Below are 17,139 nucleotides of genomic sequence, written 5' to 3'. Positions count from 1 at the left end.
TTTTTGATAGAGTACCCTTGTTGTGTGATAACCAGACACCGGCATTTGACAGAGATGCGATGTGCAACAAAACTATTCGTGGGCTGTGATTGGCTGATTTGCTGGAGGGCGGAAAGGTGATTGTTCACTTTCGGTTGAGGTTCTGGGTATGGGTATTGTTGGTTAGGGGTTGGAAGATGGGGTTTAGATTGACATGTTTGACGAGCCTGATCTATTTCTATAATTTCTTGAAGAAAAGGAAAGGGCCAAACGTTGTGGACGTACCTATGGCCATTTGCTAACATTGGATTCGTCAGAAGTCATAGGCAGATTCGGACAGAGCTGAGCATTGTAAGTTGAAAGCATTTACAAGGTACACTCTTGAAGTGATTCTCGGATTATTTGAAGAGCATCTCCCACGGTCATGTTGAACGCCCCAAAGGGTTGTGTCATGTGATCATCTGGTATCGCATCAATATGGGCGTTGGAATACGGATCTTTGCTTGATATCTGTCTATAATTGCTTGATAACTAATTCGCACTCCTCTGCAAGTGTTGAATCGTTTTACGAACGCCACCTCTGGTATAGGCAGTCATTTCTGGAACGGAGCCTCGGGAATTTCATAAACGCCGTGTCCGGCCGGTCAATATCTCCTCCTTCCTCCCATCCCACCAAATTGTCTGCTCATTCTCACTCGCGACGGAAGTTGGCAATTCTTCCCAGATTGCTCGGCATTACCACTCAACGATGGCGGATGTCTCGGAATCGTCGTCGCGCGGAAGTGTGTCCATTCGAGCGTGTCAGAACTGCTCGCGAGCCAAGGCGAAATGCGTTACGCAGTCAAGCGCCGCCACCGATAATAGATGCGCAAGATGTTACCGACTCAATAAGGAATGTACTGTGGTCCCTCGGGCAGTGAGGAAGAGAAGGTCGCCAAATGTTGCTACGTGAGTTATATGTTTTTCTTGATGTTTTGATGTGAATTTTCTCCACGCCACCAAACATAGGTAAGCGATATGGAAAAGGGGTACTTCCGCTTCTTTGATGTGGAGAAGACCTTTGTCTGAACGCCACTTTACCTTAAAGCGAGGGACTCGGTTGAGAAGTGCCGACCGTAGCGTGCCCAATGCACGCTCTACTTGAATTTCTGCTTCAAGATCTCTAACTTATGTCTGAACTCTTGAAATAAAGTCTCTATGTCACTTGATCTGTCCTACGAAGATCATACTAATATATTCTCTTAGAAATACGGCAAAACTAGAACAGAAAATTGAGAGTCTTGTAAATCTTCTTGCCAACGCTCAAGGAGTAAATTTAGATCAACTTACACCCCCTGAAAGCAATGCTCACAGCGAACCGTCTCCTGCCCCCCAACATGCCGAAGATGTTCCGGTCATGGTAGGCCCTTTGGGTCGTTGGGAGCCCGGCTTCCCGGCACAGAGCGTTGGAGCATCTGGTATTACTCCAATATCACTGCGTCCTGCCGAGTTTCCAGGCACGGCCACTTTACCTACGGACATATCGTTGACCGGAGTGATTAAACAGCACTTTTCCTCCAATTTATGGAAGCTTTCGGATCAAGAAGGGGAACAACTCTTCGTCAAGTTTCAAGAACAATTCTTGCTTCACTTCCCTTTCATCATGCTTCTCTCGAAATATTCGGAAATGAAATCCCGGAAGCCATATGTGCTGAAGGCCACATGGACAATCGCCTACCAGTCTCAACGAGCACGCCAGATTGACATGTGCAAGGATCTTATGGTCGATATCTCAACATCGATGCTCGTACGGGGAGAAAGAAATCTGGACATGCTTGAATGTCTTATTCTTCTTAATGCATGGTATGTACTTTCGATGCAGCACAGCATCGCACTATCGAGAACATACAGCTTCTTGAGCAAGAAACTCCATATACGAATAGCACAATTCGCTGACTCGTTGGAATTACTAGGGCCTATTTCGTCTCTCCTGTTCCTCCATCCTCCAAGAGTACAGCTCTCTACCAGTTAACAATTGGCCTGCTGTTTGATCTGAAGCTCACGAGACCCATACGCGAATATGACGGGCCAGGTGAGATGCTCGCTGAGTGTCAAACTCGGAATATTCCCGATTGTTCTGCAAATGATACTGCTAAACGTACTTCTGATGAATGCAGAGCCCTTCTTTGTTGCTTTTATCTTGGATCTGTGTAAGTAGCCAATATGTCATATCACTCTAGCGTAGTGAATTAACACTTCTAGTTACTCCTTGTGTGTAAAGAGAACAGAGGGCTTAAACTTCTCGCCGTATATCGACTTCTGTGCCCAAACTCTCGAGGAAAGGGCAGAACACGAATCTGACATTCTACTCGTTTCACTCGTGAGACTCGAATGTATAATTACCCCCGTCGACAATCTCCTCACGAAGAAATCCTTCGCCGATGACTACAGAGCGCCAATTTCAATGCACATAAAAGCAGTCCGCACAAATATGGAACGTTTTTGGGTCAACCTCTCCCACAGCATTCAGCAACATCGTGAGCTATATCCCCCCCTTCCTTACCCTGAAATATCTGACATTTTGCCCGCCATCAGCCCTTATGCGTCTTAGCTACGACAGTAATTTCATCTTCCTGTACGAGCCGAGCCTGTACAAAAGCCTATTCCCCTCCACTTCATCATGTGGCCACGACACATCACAACGAATCGACCTCCTACACAACTGTATGATGGCATGCAAGAAGCTCCTCGACGAATACCTTAAACAACCACTCTGGTCCTGTTACGGGACATGTGTCGCGGACCTAGCACCTCTCGGTCGAGCCATCTCCAGTCTTCTCAAGCTCTGTCTCGTTGAAGAAGCAGGCTGGGATCTAAGCCTCGTCCGACAAACAGCCAACCTGGAATTCTACTTTGAGCAACTCCTAGCGAAGTACCAGCAGGTTGGCGCCGATCTAGATGGACGACAGCAAGAGCTGTGCAGGAACTCGTTCTTCACGGGATGTGCGCGTGCGATGGGGGTCATCAAGACTTGGTACGAGACGAAGATCATGTCTGATTCGACGCAGAGTGCGCTGCAGGATCAGACTTATGATGTGACGATGATGGGCGAGCAAGCGAATTTTATTGATGATGCGTACTGGATGGAGTTTATGGGCGATTGGACTATGCTGCCGTAGATTGGGGTATTGGAGTTGGGGTGGATGGAGTATCGGGTCTTTACTGTGTTTACTGTGTAATAATTGTCTGTCAGAGATTGAGATTTTAAAAGTGGATAAACTACTTCAACAGTCACAGAGAACCTATGAGAGCAGGTGACTTATCTCACATGACATCTTCACCATTCAATCTACACCAGAGAGTCTGTGAAGAACGCACAGTTTACTACACGGCAGGAAAGTGGCAACCAATTGGCCATAAGAGCACTAAAATATGAAATATATTCAGGATTTGCCTCAATCCGATTCTGATAGGACGAACTTAAGGTTCGCCAAAAAATACCTGGATGACTTCATGTGATAAGATAGAAATCCCGTAAAAAATTCTTACACACTCCCTTCAACACAAAACAAAGCCGCAAAATAGAATGGAGACTAGCAAACAGAGTCTCGCTAGTAGATTGAAATGGGTGCCCGGGAAGCTTGGAAAGGAAGCGTCGCTAGCGTCTTGTTTCTAGGATTTGAGTTTCTAATATCCTCTCAGATTTTCGTCAATTCATACTTGAGATTGCCATGAATCTACACCTCATGACATTTCTTGTGGACTAGAAGCCGATACATACGGTTGTGCAAAATCCGCTTTCATCATTGAATATTACATCGTGACCTCAAGCTACTCGTGTGAGACCAAAGCGATGTCTGTCCTTGAGAGCTTCATATATCTTCCTCTGGAGTCGTTCACGGTGTTGAACTTCCAATTGTTGATAGCAAACTGTTCATTGGATACAGCCGCAGCGCTTTCAGGGTATTCGCCAAGAGCACTCTCCCGAATTGCTTCCAACATCCACTGCCAAATTTTTAGTGATTATTAGAGACATACACATCTTAACTTACGCCAAGAAGTCCGTCTGGGATAAGTTTCGACACTGGTGCGTCGTTGTTGGTGTCATCTCTACTTCCCAAACGCATAGTGAGGAGAAGCAGATATGCGAACATGAGAATCAATGCCAAAGCCGTTATAGCGACTAAGGCGAAGATGAAAGACGAGACCCAAGTTTGAAGGATATAACATCCTTGGGTTGCATTGTCAGACGGAATGTCGTAAGCTCGATCGCCGCCACCCTCGACCATGGTGAGGCTGTTCAATATTTGCGCCAAATTATAGAAGGAGTAGTCTGAAGCATTGGAACCAGCACCGGTATAGACAGCCGGTGGCAGCCAGGTAATCCATTGCCATAAAGTGTCGTTCGCTACAATCCAGCTTAAGATCTCGTTGATATCGTTCAAGTCGGATTCGCTTTCGCTAGAAACAGCACAGAGGCAGCCTATCATCGTCTTTCCATCTATCCAAGAAGCATATCTGTCGAATGCGATTGTGACATCAAAGGGTCCTTTGGCACCGTCTGGAACCGAAGCTGACCATATCATCAAGGTTGATGAAGTGTTGCCGGCAGAATCAATGTAGTCGTAAGTTGAGCCATTGGAGTATAGCATGCCTCTGGAATGCAGATCTGCCTCGATTTTGTCTGTAGAATATCCGGGAGGATAAGTTAGCTCCCCGTTTTCCGTACAGGTTCCAACTGCCCAAGACATCTTCTGGCTGCGACATGAAAGTTGAATCGTTGTTCGCTTTGCGGTAGATGCCAGTCATGCCCCCATTGATATAGCTTGTGATTTGCGCATTGGAGGCAACCAGTACAGGATACTCATCGGCAGGCGGGGCAGACCATTTACTGGACTGAGTTGTACTGAGGACAATTCCAGGATTAAACACGCATCTTGAGGGCACATACGTCCATAGAACGAGGTTAGTGACTGAGAAATCAGCCACCAGAGCAAGAATAACGGAACCAAGCATGAAGCTACCGAGGAAAGGTCCGCCTGGAAGTCGACGAAGTTTGAAGACTATCTTTGCAATATCCATGAATCTAACCCAGCCTGTCATGCGTGATAGTGAAACGCTTTTCCCTCTAGCAAGTTGAAGCTTGGCTGCGCGTTTGCAGCACTGGTCGCCGATCAGCCCTAGCAATGCCAGGGCCACAATGAAATATCCTCGAAATATAGTACGCATTGGACCTTCAGAGATATTGAAAAACATGGCTCGAGATTTGAAGTACTTCAAAGGATAATTGGGAGCTTGGGGCTTGATAGCTTTGAGTTGACATGAACACTGAATGTTCTTGAGTCCAAGAGTGAAGTGGGTTGAGTGAATCTAAATAGCCAAGGTTATGAAATGATACTACGGACAGCCCATGAAGGCGATACTGGTGCAGTGCGGTGATTTTGATATCAGGCTGTCACCAGCAGCTTCAAAGACATGGCCCGTTTACAAGGCTGCCTCGCGCGTTTGGCGCGTTACCGTGATAGTAGGTAGTCTGAAAGTGTCCCGCGAAAGTCTCATAGAGCTTGATCATGGGTCAAACCATCCTTCTCCCGGAATGCCAAAGAAGGTGGCAGCAGATCAAATCTTCAGAAAACATGCGGAAAAGTGTTGGGATGAACTGATAAGATTGACTTAAGTCCGAGCGTAGTCATCAATTCTCATGATACTGCGATGGTCAAAGTAGCCTTTTAAGGCTTCAATACTCGTGAATCTGCTGATGTAGCAGCCCATACTGAGACTTTGGCAAAAGCAAGCATGGAAAAGAAATCGATATCCGCTAAAACCAGTTTCGCTCGCAACTTACAGTTTACGACATGATCAAATTGAAAATACGTACAATTTATAACATGATGATAGTGTTGAATATTTACGTGTAAAAGTCATTGATGATCCAAACATGAGTTGTGCAGCTTCATTGATTGGAGGAGGCTTCCCCTTAACCTTAAGCGAGAGGACGTGAGAGCAGTCTGGCGGGTACGTATCTCTTACAAACTGCAATTCAATGCTTCAACTAAAGCATTTTTCATGTCCTATTCTGTCCCTTCGACTTTGGAGAGGCTTCTTGTCAATTCGAATTTCCTCAGTTCTCAAAATTTACCCCGCCTTTACCTACCTAGGTACGTATTCCACCTAGTACCTTAAAGAAAATAAAGAACTGGAAATCATATCCTCTCGCGTCGTAAGTACTTCTTCATTGGCCAATGTCATGAACATGATACCTTGAAAATTTCAATTACTCTCCACAGAGAGTCAGAAGGGGTTATCATTAATCTCACTCTACTAAAGTCCTCTTGTCGGCGCCATTATCTTTCAGATCAACGAACACAAGCTCACTGCCCATCATTCTTGTCCTGCTCAAATCGCTATCCGCCCTTGCCTTGATACTCGGGTGCACTTCGTCCCACTCCATCGCAATCTGGAACTCCTGATTCCTAACAACAGTGACAGGAATTTCGTGAGTGCCGTCTTTCCACTCGCCCAGCCCAGCTGCTTCGTAAGCCATGCGCTGAAGTTGTAAGTTTGAATCCAGCTTCCAGCGAACTTGTTGGTAGAGCCCGAAACGAAAGCGTTTCTGGAAATAGCCCACGATCGACTCGAGCCAGAGACTGGACAAAATCACCAATCCACCGAGGCCGAAGATGAGGCCTAGACCAAGAGAACTGAAAGAAGTGTATCCGCTCTGTCTGATGATCTGGTTCTCGCACTGCCACTTAGTTAGAGGGTCGAGCTCGCTGGGTGGACCATATGTATATATGCTGTAAGGTTCAGCAGGTCCTGTTGCCCATTCCACCATGTAGCGCTGAACGGTGGTTAAACTCATGTTGAACAAATGGATTGACTCCTGGATCCAATTGTCATCGGCAAGGCCAGGAGCGACTGTCGTCCCGTGCTGGTCACTATCCAGCAGAGGGGGTTCGACGAAAGTAGGGACAAGAATATCAAATGCAGCTTCCGCCGCTGCACCCATTATAACCTCTGCGGTGCTGATCTGCCTGTCGTTGTCGAGTACACCTTCGAAGTAACCCGTATCGTTGAGGCCGCGGAATGCGCCTACAAGTATGTCGGGAGACGTCAGAGGAGTAAGTTACATTTGTCTTTGTTCTGTCCGTGATTTGGATTGCAAAATTGATGCTGTTCTGTGCAAGCCAGAACGTTGACAGTCTTGTCCAAGGTATAAGTCGGTCGTGTGGCATTGGCGACACCTCGAAGTGAAGTATAGAAAGGACTGCCGAGTTGATGAGCGGGCCACCAAAGATCATCGCTTGGTGCTGAGTAGGCTCCTTTGAACGTGACGTATAACAAGGCCAAGGTTTGGTTGACGGATGCTAGTTCTTGAATGGGAATGAATCCTTCGCAAGGTAGGATTGTTGAGTTCCCATCAATAGGGTAGGCAGTGATTTCGCTGTACAAAGAATCACATATAAGCTTTATGAGCGCTACTTGAATCTGGTTGTAGTTCACTTACTTCACATTGTATAGAATCCTGCTGCCAACAACAGCATGGTCAAACTGGGTTTCTGGATCGCCTAGAAAAAATGTCGCATTTGAAAACCCCACATCAGGACGCCAATCCGGAGATGGGGCTTCTGTGACACCGTAATATCCAACAGAGTAATTATATCTCTGGCCATCGAAGACGAGTTTCCCGTCTTCAACGTAACCTTCGGTTGTGATCGGGGAGCAGGTCATCACCTTCCGGAACTGGACCCGATCCCCATCACGGCGTTGATACCCAGGTCATCGCAGGAGTCAAGCAGTCCAGTGTCGAATTGGACTGCTCCGTTCGCAGGTCCCAAACACATCGATTCGGAAACGGGACAGGACGCGTTGCGTGTGGTGCTATATGTCAACTGGGTGCTTTTCCAAGAACTGCATTCCGTCGATGATTGCTGCCCAATATAGCAATCTCGCACATATTGTCGCGTCAACTCTGCATTAATTGTCCGATGAGTGGAGTAATCAAGAATTGCTTGCGAAGGATCGATATCAGGGTCCGAAATATTTTTGGTGAGGTCCCTCGAGCCGCAGTTACTGAGTGCTCGAACGAGAACTTCGTCTCCATGAGTGATGAGACGAGATGACAGGAGACCGAGAATGGTGAAAATGGCCAGATGCGCCAACGCCAGGATGATGATACCGACAATCTTTTGAAAGCTCCTCGAACGCGGTGAGCCCCATCTCCAAGCCATTTTCGTCAGATGCCACATTGACTGCAGATCAGAACTATTGTTCCGTACCGTTGTTTGGATCTGGTGGTAGAGGCCATCTCGAGGACGACGAGTGGTTCCAACTTGATGGACGAAGAAACATAGGATGCTCCAAGTCCTTGTCGAAGTAAATGTGATGAATAAGGCAAGACCAGATATCAAGATAAGTCCGTGTAGATTCGGCAATGTGAGCGTTGCGCCAAGAAACGTCCCCTTTGAATGATTGATCCAGGTTCCGATATAGACTGTGGAATTGTCCGACATGTTTGTGACTGATTGGCGAGCAAAAGAGCTCCCACAGCAGAAAACAAAATTGTCAGGTACTGCTCGTCGAGAAATTGAAGAGCGAGAGGTGTGAGGATATGTAGGAGGCTTAGCCAAACGCCGATGCCATTTACAGTAAGGCTGAAGATCACCTCAAAGTCGTAACAAGGTCAAGCAAAGGTGTGGATACCATCGTAAGAGCTAAACTTGAGGCTCCCGACTGCGACAATCCTGCAAGTTATTATCAAGTAGTTGAGAATGGCAATGATATACTGTACTTACATCAGTCGGAGAAGCAGTTTTTGCTGAGCAAGATACGATACTTTCACGGCTGCAATGAAGAGCGCACTTCTCTCAAGCAGCTGTTTCTGACGAAGACCGCTTAGACATTGCAAAGCTGAGAGCCCCTGAGTCCAGCTGGAAATAACCTTTAGTGCTGATGTCGGTAATCCTCATTATCCTGGCTCAAGAAACCAGACGAAAACATAATTGGCCACCGAGAACGTGAATAAGCGAATAAATTCCGAATGGCTGGATGAGCTATCTCACGTTTTTACTTCTCCGATAGCAGCATGGGAGAGCTTGCAGGGTGGTGTAGTCCGAACGCGAACCACGATTGGGCACATCGCACTAATGTTGTGCTGTATGGGGCGTACGAGGCAACCAATCACTCGAGGAATAAATCAAAATGTTGCAGGTACTCGAAGAGTCAGATGTCAAAACCGAAAAGATGAAGAGCTGCGAAGTATTGTTGTACTCCGTAAGTCGCACCAAGTGGGTTTCTGATATGGTTGACGAGCATCAATCCAATTGGCCGATTGAAACGCAAGTGGCAGGCAAAAACCAACACCAACGCCAACAAACCGCAGCGAGCCGATGAAAGAAACAGTATTATCAGGTCCCTCTACAAGGTGATCTGACTCCTGAGTTAAAGTCTGCTAAATCTCTCATTAATGCACATTCAAATGGAGGGTTTCATACTTGTCTTGTGGATGTTCGTGAATGCGGTACATGCAAACCCGAATGCTTCTTGCTGGGCGAAAGATGATCGTCCAGACATCGTCGTGGGTTTTGATATTGGGATGACTCATGGGTTTGCTTCCAAGCTAAAGCGATCACACTGTTCTTAGTTGCCTAACATTCCGATAGAGCAGCAACGGTAGCCTTCGGAAATGGCTCTTTTATGGATATCGTCCGTCTCGAGGCTGGACCTGCGTACCAAGCTTGTGTTTTGCAGAGGATCCAAGTTGAGGGCCTGAATCAAAGTATGTCGAGATATACAGCTTTATCAGACAAGGTGACATGGCTCGAGCTCGAGTTACTTGGCTAGAGCCCTGACAAATTTCCAGAATGAGCTACGAGTGAGAACACAAAATTCGACAGCAATCAGTAATCTCACAGAACTCTGCGACGCCGATTCCGCCCAACGAGATCTTGAAGCTTTGATACAGGGCATGAAGACACAGACGGAAGGATTACTTCAAGAACAAATCAGCAACCTCACCGTTACCACCCCAGATTTCCTACCTGAAGCAGTCAGATTGGAGATCAAGCTCGCTTTGGGCAAAGCATCACTTCATCTGTCTTCCTGTGGCGATATTGAAGACTCGATCATAGCATCCACACTAGCAACAAGATTATCTCAACTCCCTTCCAGGGGAGGGAGAAATATATCCGCTGCAGAATGCCTTCTGGGTCCTTTCGGCGTCGAGGAAGTCATTGCGGTGACTTATACTGAAAGCATCCTTGCGCTCTCTGTATTTAAATTGTACACTGGAAAATAGATCTGGAACGTGGAAGAGATGAGGCATTTTGTTGCCATTGGGGAGTCTCATGGAGACGTTTCTGGAGGAGATAAAGACAGTGAATATTTGAGTTTCTGGGACGAAATCAATACCGATATGAGACAAACCGCGAAAAGATTGACGACGATTTTGACCGTTCCCTCCGCCTCGTTCTACAGGGACCCTCTTCCCTCAACCCCAGAATTCTTTCAATCCTTCAGTCCGCCTTTGGGAAACTTCTACCTAGCCTATCACAACCATATGCCGTCCGCATGATCTTTACGGAGAAAGAACTGCATGCGTGGAACGAGAAGCGGCGTGCGCGGATGAAAGCTTTCACTTGCGTCCTAGAAGATCAAGACGGCGCGTGGAGGGTTAAAGACTACGAAAGGGACTTACTGAGAGCTATCTTCAACGTTAACGAGACTTTGACGATGATGGGAGAAGGATTCCTGGCCAGCCGAGGCGCAGCTATCATGGGATTGCATTTCCTTGAACTTCCTTGCGAGGAGAGGCAAATGGCGTTGAGAAGATGGTGGGAATCGGATAACAAGCGGCCGAGTACCCTATGGTATCCTGAGGAGGTAGGCGACTTCTTCCCGGGGTATGATGAACTGTAAAGAGAGCATCTCGAAATGAGGTCAGGATGCTGGACTTAAAGCTTTCGGGACCAAGGAGACTTACTCATGTGTTTGTTCCTCTATTTTCACTTCAATTTGATTCATTCTAAGATGGTAATGTGTGGTCACTGCTATTCAAAGATTTCCAGTCGTATGTCGATCGCAAAGTCTCAAAGCCTTTCATCGCTTCCTTGGTGACGTGAAAACTCTCGGATGAGTGAGTTCACAAACGTTGGCCCGTCTTGAAAGTCCGTTCGAAAGAGGACTTTTTTAAGTCTTACTATGTCCTGAAAACGAAAGTAGCTGGAACCAGGATTTTGAGTTGTAGAGCTGCAATACAAAGATCATGAGAAAATAGCGTGTTAGTTTCGCGATACCGCGTTCTCGTTCAAGGTTAAGCGCTACACGAGAATCGCCGCATGTGGCTGAACTTGAAAGGCACTCCTTTAGGTCCTGATGTTTTCGATTTTGGCAACGAAAAATTCTACAATTCCAAAACCTTCGAACATCATGGGAGACCCAAGAAGAGAGGCGGCTCAATGCGCGACACCTTGGAACGTTCCAATACATGACCCTGGCCGTGTACCTATGCGCCAACGCGATCGATATGTGCCAGAAACCAGCCACACTTCTATGCTCCAGATGCATGTTCGACAAGTACTGCTCCCGAGAGTGTCAAAAGAAAATCTGGAAGATTCACAAAAAGCACTGCAAGTCCTTCGCCAAAGAGCCAGTTCACGAAATCGTCTCGTCTGACCCACAAGACAGCAATTACTTCAAGAGCCTCGATCGGCCAAATATCTTCATTTCGGTCAAGAATCTTGATGGAGGACCGGATTCCCTTGCAATCATGGACGACCGTCTTCAATTTCAATACGTTCTCTACAAAATGCGCTGCGATTACTATGGTGTTGCCCGAAGACACTAATCATGGTTGAGGAACGAGACCTCGCAACTGGCCTCTTGGACCTCATCAAGGAGAGCACTTTCGAAGATCTTGCGGAATGGCGGAACATTAAACAATGGTTTCGCGTTATCCACGAAGACAGTCCGATGACAAGTCGCCAAGCCTTGTTGGAGACCTGGTCAAAGGTTGAATCTCCAGTACGTGTTTTGATCTGCTCGTCTCTATCAGAACTGGATTTGATTGTACCCGATGTGGAGAGCATCATTGTTTTCTCGGACGAAGGACCTAAGGCTATGGGACCGAGATGGCAACGCATGGCGAGAATGGAACATCAGCGCGGAAACCACTTGCAAATTATTAGGCTAGACGAGCATTCGAGCGATGAGTACAAGAAATGGGGGAATCCGGGATGTTTTCGAGACACGGCTTTGGAGTTACTCGGCGGCGATAATAGCTAGTCAGCAAAGTACATATTGGTCGAGCTCTGCTATTATCAACTGTTGAGTTGAATCGAGGGAGAGAACTTTGGAATGGTCGATCATGCATGCGACTCGAGGTTCACCTGCCCTGCTCCTCGAGCCACAAACACAGCAGCCAGTGTTCTTGCCGGAACCTACAACAAATCGAGCAAAGGATGGATTAAGCGTGTGATTTGGTAGTCCAAAATTACATAGATTGCAATCAAAGATACCAAACCCACTCAAGCCATCTCGTAAACCCTCCTCCTGGCTTCTAACTCATTCCTCTCACCAAATCCAGTTGCAACCGGGATATCAGGTCCAGTGACACTCAGTTCAGCTGCTCTCCTTCTACGCTGCAGCTCCTGTTTCTCATCTACCGTTAAGGGTGCTTGCATCTCGGCTACGTTCAACAGCCTCTCCCCTTCTGGGAATGTAGCTGTTTCTGTCTTTGAAGAGAGGCTGCTACCGCCTTGTAGTTCGGATGGTCTTGTTCTTTCTGTGGCGATGGGTTTCCTTTTTGTGCCCGAGATCGGTTTTCCTGTGTCGCTTAACTCGAACGTGCCCAAAGATGCAGCTCTCCTTTCGGGTCTCACGTCATTGTTGGAGTGTCGCCGACGCTGGTAGAATATAAATGCTAGCAGAGCAATTATGATGCCAACAGCTAGAGCAGCTCCAATGCCAATCCCTGCTTTTGCTCCAGAAGAAAGGTCCGAAGAGGTAGATGGAAGTGTCGTTCCCGAAGACAGGTGGTGTGTTGTAGAAGGGTTGGTTTGCAAGCCAACTGTGGTCGAAACAGCTGTGGTTGTCACCTGTGTAGATCCAGCTTGCGAGGGGGCTGTACTTGTCACAGTAGCTACAGTGCAACATTTAGCATCAGATTCCTCAAACTCAGCCTTGGAAACTCACGTGTCGCGTCACCCTGAACCACGCTCCCTCCTGTCCCACTTCCTGTAGTACTTTTTGCAGTACTTCCTTGCGTAGTAGCCGCTGGCAAAGCAGCCATTCCAATACTGACAAGACTAGCAGAAGGAAGCACCAAAAGAAACCCAGCACCCTCACAAGCGCTCGAAGCAATACCCGCAGCATTGATGACGCCCGAAGATCCACACTGCGCCCCTATACATTGCGCAACAGCTGTGAGCCAAGAAGCAGTTTCGCAAAGACAGGAATCAGCGAGACAGAGACAGCCAGAACAGGAGCAGGAGTTGGAGAGAGTACATGACTGCGATGCCCATACTGATTGATGGCAATTATCCTCGCAGGCGGGGTAGTCTGACCAGAATGTTGCGGGGTTTCCTCCAGCAGCTACTAGTGAGAGTAGCAAGCTAGTGAGGAAAAGGAGGAAGGTTGAGACTTGCATCTTGATTAGTACGGGAGACTCAAGGCAGACAAAGTCGATGAAGAAGAATGAACATCTTGGCAGCGGTCTTATTAAGCTTTTTTGGAATTTCAATCAATTGGGGTCAATGTCTCGAGATACGACGAATTATCAAGCCCCCAATTTCGAACATCGCGAATAGGGGTTGCTGCACTGGCAGCCACCACTCCTGAGGCGCATGTTCTATTGAGTTGGCTTTCAGCCCTCCAAAAAAAAAAAAAAAATTTACTAGGAGGTATTCGAATGGTCTTCACAACATCGCTGCAATTCGTTTGACTATGGGCATTGCATCATCGTATTGAAAGTCCTTCGTGAGAAAAGAGAATGTTTCGTACGAAATGTTTGCCGTTGTTATCAGCCGTTCAAACTACTTGATTGATTGCGCGTAAGTATCGACATCGTTACTTTCTCACCGCTCATCATCGTCCTCGTATTCTGAAGTACTTCAAGTTGAAGAACGCACTGCTAGGCAAGAATTGTTTTCTTCACATTCAAACCAAATGTCTGTTCTCGTCTGGAGACACTTTAGTGGGGTAAATGTCTGACAAGATTTATCGGCGCAGCAGCAATTTCTACCTCTCCTGTATTAATCTCCTGAGAACTTGATTTTCCAGTAATCATAAGGATGAAGAAGCGGTTGAAGAAGCGTGAAGTATCTTGAGATGCGTTTGTAGTTGAAGCGCTGCGAGGCTGTCATCATGCTTGCTGGCGGTAACAAGTCAAGTAGGAAAGAAAAGTTTGGAATTGTTTCGCACATTTTGCGCATTCTGCACGTCTTGCGCATTTCGCGCTATTCGCGCCATTCGCGCGACTGCCGCGATTTGCGCGATTTGCGGTGAAATTTTACCAAAACATTGTATTCTTGTGGAGAAATAATTTGATGCTCTCCGGCAATGACCTAGAGTTTTTCGAACAAAATAATAAGAAGGGGATACAAAGGACAGCCTCGCTCAGAATTCTCTGAGGTAGCCGTCAACTTGAGCATAAACAATGGAGAAGATAGAGAACTTGCTCGAGGGCGCTGGTGACAAGTCCATGAACACTATGAGAGCACCATCAGAGAGCTTGCGCCGCTTATGGATGAGATATTTGTATTGCCATTGACGAACATTTCAAAATTAAATTCCAGTGCTAAATCTCAGAAGGAGAGCAGCAAGACACTACAATGCTAAGACAGCATTGATGACTTGATAGTTTCTTGAGACTGAAATATTAAGAACATTCGCCTTCTTCCCACTATGGAAATCCGAGATACAGTTTCAAGTTTCTCGATAAGTTGGCTGAAGACACTTATTTATTCATTTTCTCATTACTATTCTGGCCACCTGTAAAATTCGGTCCCTGGAACGAGACGCTATCCTTGTAGGGCACAAGCACAATCAGAAATACCAAGTTGCCATCCAGATGTCCCACTTTAGTTTAAGCGTTAGGGCGCACTGCTGTCGTGCTCAGATCGAACTGCATCATACCAACGGTAGCCTTGGCATTGGAAGATGTATCCATCATATTGCGATTGTCTCCCTGGAACAAGTTGCGGAACTGCCAATGTGGGACAAGATCACTGCCTAACAAAATGCCAGCAACGACGACTTCATCGTCTTCCAATCCGAACATCACATCCTTGTAATGATATTTGGGCTCCGAGTTGTATTTGCTCCTGTACTCGTTGGCCCAGAAGTCCGTAAGTTGTAGTTTATACCGCTGAGGAGGATCTGGCATAGTGGGGAAGTTCGGGTGGACTTTGGGGACTTCTCGGGGAACAAGGAGATGATAGCTATCGCCGACATATATGGTATATGGTATATCAGGTCTGGTATAGCTGCATTGAAATTCGGCCCCCTCAACTGAGAGACTATCATTAGTGCCATTTCAAGATGATGAAGGAAGATTAAGCATCTCACGGATTATCATGGTTGGCAATCTTTTTTGATACTTTCGAATTGGTAAATGGAGAACGGATTCGGGAGTTTGCAAATCTAACAGTCGCTGATAATGTAAAACATAGGAGAAGCTTACGTGTTGCAATGATGATACTGGGGAATTGCTTTGATTTATTAAGAGGTGATGAACCCTTGCTATATATAATGTTACCCTACGGTATTGGCATTATGAATTATATGTACGCATCATAATGACACGTAGATTAGGATGGGTGCATGATATCACGACTACTTTAGTACGGTGTCATGATGTAGCTTTCTACCTTGATATGTTGATTTATGGTACATTACGGTTCGCTTCACCAGCTTAGCGCCGAAAGCTTGGCGTTTGAAACCTCAGGCAACAATTATGTTTTTGCGAGTGCGTCTCTCAAAAGTTTTGCGTTACCAGAATTACCAACGTGTCAACAATGGAGAACTCAAGTCGCAAATTAAGCGCAGAAGAATGGGTATCATGGACGATTCCGTAGAGACGCGAACCCCCCCAAACCCAGGCGGAAAGCGAAAAAAGGAACCCGAAATGTACCCCGCTCCATTCATCGTACCCCCCACAACCGCCCATACACAGACAATACTCTTCCTCCACGGCCGAGGAAGCAACGGCGAGAAATTCGGACAAGAACTTTTGGCCTCAAAGACAGCAACCGGTCAAACCATTCAAGAGCGTTTCCCCGGCATGAAATTCATCTTCCCCACCGCAAAGAAACGTCGTGCGAAATGGTACAAGCGAGCTTTAATCAGCCAATGGTTTGACAATGTTCCTATCGATGAACAAAGCAAAGAAATGAGTAGGGAGGAGATTGAGTGGCAAGTCGAGGGTCTGACTGAGACGGCAGAATTTCTGAACCCGTTGCTTGATGAGGAGGTGAGGGCTGTGGGGGCCAAGAATGTGTTTCTTGGGGGTTTGAGCCAGGGATGTGCGATGGCGTTGCATCTATTGCTTAGTTACCAGCCGAGGGAGGAGGGACGGAATGGAGATTGGGGCTCTTTAGGTGGTTTTGTTGGGATGAGTGGGTGGCTGCCTTTTGCTGAGGATATTCGGGGCTTAATTCGGTCGGAGGACATGATTGAAAAGGCTGGGGAAGACGAGGAAGATGATGACCCCTTTGCCACTTCTGACGATGAAGGGGACAGCGCTGTTTTCGAATCACACAGATGTCAGCTCTCTCTGTCAATGCAAGTATGCAATTTTGTTCGTGAGAACATAGAGATGTCACCATTGGAGTCAATAGAGCCTCTTTGTTTGAAGACTCCGGTATTTCTTGGTCATGGAAAGAAAGACGAGAAAGTTAAGATTGCTCTGGGACTCGACATAGTGATGATACTGAGAGTAATAGGGATGCAAGTCAGGTGGGAAGAGTATGACGAGGGTCATTGGTACAAAGTCCCTGAACAGATTGATGATCTTGTTGATTTCTTGGAGACATGCGCAGGCTCTGCTATTTAACATGCTTCCCATCTATTATGGTCTCTGAAACCAAGCCAATAAGTCTATCGTATACATGAAATGCAGTCCATACAGTCCGCTTTCGTACCCACGGTTCGTAGTTACCCACAATTTACATCTTATACTAAACA

At 46.6% G+C, this 17,139-nt stretch overlaps 7 protein-coding genes across 7 annotated transcripts; 3 read left to right on the top strand and 4 right to left on the bottom strand.

Moving 5' to 3' along the window:
• Positions 1-727: 727 nt before the first annotated feature.
• LY89DRAFT_663914 (uncharacterized protein) lies at positions 728-3,137 on the top strand (the record flags this gene model as incomplete). The annotated part of the gene is made up of 5 exons (XM_018212735.1): positions 728-927; positions 1,225-1,821; positions 1,932-2,168; positions 2,221-2,495; positions 2,554-3,137. The coding sequence occupies 5 exons, from the start codon at positions 728-730 to the stop codon at positions 3,135-3,137; spliced, it is 1,893 nt and encodes a 630-aa protein (XP_018077840.1).
• A 652-nt stretch (positions 3,138-3,789) lies between these two features.
• LY89DRAFT_663913 (uncharacterized protein) lies at positions 3,790-5,214 on the bottom strand (the record flags this gene model as incomplete). Its single annotated transcript, XM_018212734.1, has 3 exons — positions 3,790-3,963; positions 4,011-4,614; positions 4,688-5,214. The coding sequence occupies 3 exons, from the start codon at positions 5,212-5,214 to the stop codon at positions 3,790-3,792; spliced, it is 1,305 nt and encodes a 434-aa protein (XP_018077839.1).
• A 1,057-nt stretch (positions 5,215-6,271) lies between these two features.
• Positions 6,272-8,471, bottom strand: LY89DRAFT_777227 (uncharacterized protein; the record flags this gene model as incomplete). The annotated part of the gene is made up of 4 exons (XM_018222126.1): positions 6,272-7,050; positions 7,089-7,402; positions 7,466-7,661; positions 7,733-8,471. The coding sequence occupies 4 exons, from the start codon at positions 8,469-8,471 to the stop codon at positions 6,272-6,274; spliced, it is 2,028 nt and encodes a 675-aa protein (XP_018077838.1).
• Positions 8,472-9,341: 870 nt separating this feature from the next.
• Positions 9,342-10,391, top strand: LY89DRAFT_183606 (uncharacterized protein). The gene is made up of 3 exons (XM_018205640.1): positions 9,342-9,564; positions 9,621-9,768; positions 9,821-10,391. Exons 1-3 carry the CDS (start codon positions 9,425-9,427, stop codon positions 10,253-10,255), a joined length of 723 nt encoding a protein of 240 aa, XP_018077837.1. The 5' UTR covers positions 9,342-9,424; the 3' UTR covers positions 10,256-10,391.
• A 2,091-nt stretch (positions 10,392-12,482) lies between these two features.
• LY89DRAFT_728226 (uncharacterized protein) lies at positions 12,483-13,603 on the bottom strand (the record flags this gene model as incomplete). The annotated part of the gene is made up of 2 exons (XM_018219245.1): positions 12,483-13,096; positions 13,150-13,603. The coding sequence occupies 2 exons, from the start codon at positions 13,601-13,603 to the stop codon at positions 12,483-12,485; spliced, it is 1,068 nt and encodes a 355-aa protein (XP_018077836.1).
• A 1,308-nt stretch (positions 13,604-14,911) lies between these two features.
• LY89DRAFT_728225 (uncharacterized protein) lies at positions 14,912-15,340 on the bottom strand (the record flags this gene model as incomplete). The annotated part of the gene is made up of 2 exons (XM_018219244.1): positions 14,912-15,033; positions 15,091-15,340. 2 exons carry the CDS (start codon positions 15,338-15,340, stop codon positions 14,912-14,914), a joined length of 372 nt encoding a protein of 123 aa, XP_018077835.1.
• Positions 15,341-15,958: 618 nt separating this feature from the next.
• On the top strand, positions 15,959-17,136 carry LY89DRAFT_606323 (alpha/beta-hydrolase). The gene has a single exon (XM_018210419.1). It carries the CDS (start codon positions 16,007-16,009, stop codon positions 17,006-17,008), a length of 1,002 nt encoding a protein of 333 aa, XP_018077834.1. The 5' UTR covers positions 15,959-16,006; the 3' UTR covers positions 17,009-17,136.
• The last annotated feature ends 3 nt before the right edge of the window (positions 17,137-17,139 follow it).

Source organism: Mollisia scopiformis, assembly GCF_001500285.1.
Source record: "Mollisia scopiformis unplaced genomic scaffold LY89scaffold_2, whole genome shotgun sequence".
Taxonomy (NCBI): Eukaryota; Fungi; Ascomycota; class Leotiomycetes; order Helotiales; family Mollisiaceae; genus Mollisia; species Mollisia scopiformis.
The sequence above is the reverse complement of the archived record's forward strand: the minus strand, read 5'-3'. Positions and strand labels throughout refer to the sequence as shown.

What these genes read in the sequence shown, in the direction of transcription:
- LY89DRAFT_606323 (XM_018210419.1), top strand. Translation starts at nt 16,007, where the DNA reads ATGGGTATCATGGACGATTCCGTAGAGACGCGAACCCCCCCAAACCCA.
- LY89DRAFT_183606 (XM_018205640.1), top strand. Translation starts at nt 9,425, where the DNA reads ATGCACATTCAAATGGAGGGTTTCATACTTGTCTTGTGGATGTTCGTG. An exon ending in GATATTGGGATGACTCATGG is followed by an intron (nt 9,565 to 9,620) that starts GTTTGCTTCCAA and finishes ACATTCCGATAG; the next exon opens with AGCAGCAACGGTAGCCTTCG. An exon ending in ATACAGCTTTATCAGACAAG is followed by an intron (nt 9,769 to 9,820) that starts GTGACATGGCTC and finishes ACAAATTTCCAG; the next exon opens with AATGAGCTACGAGTGAGAAC.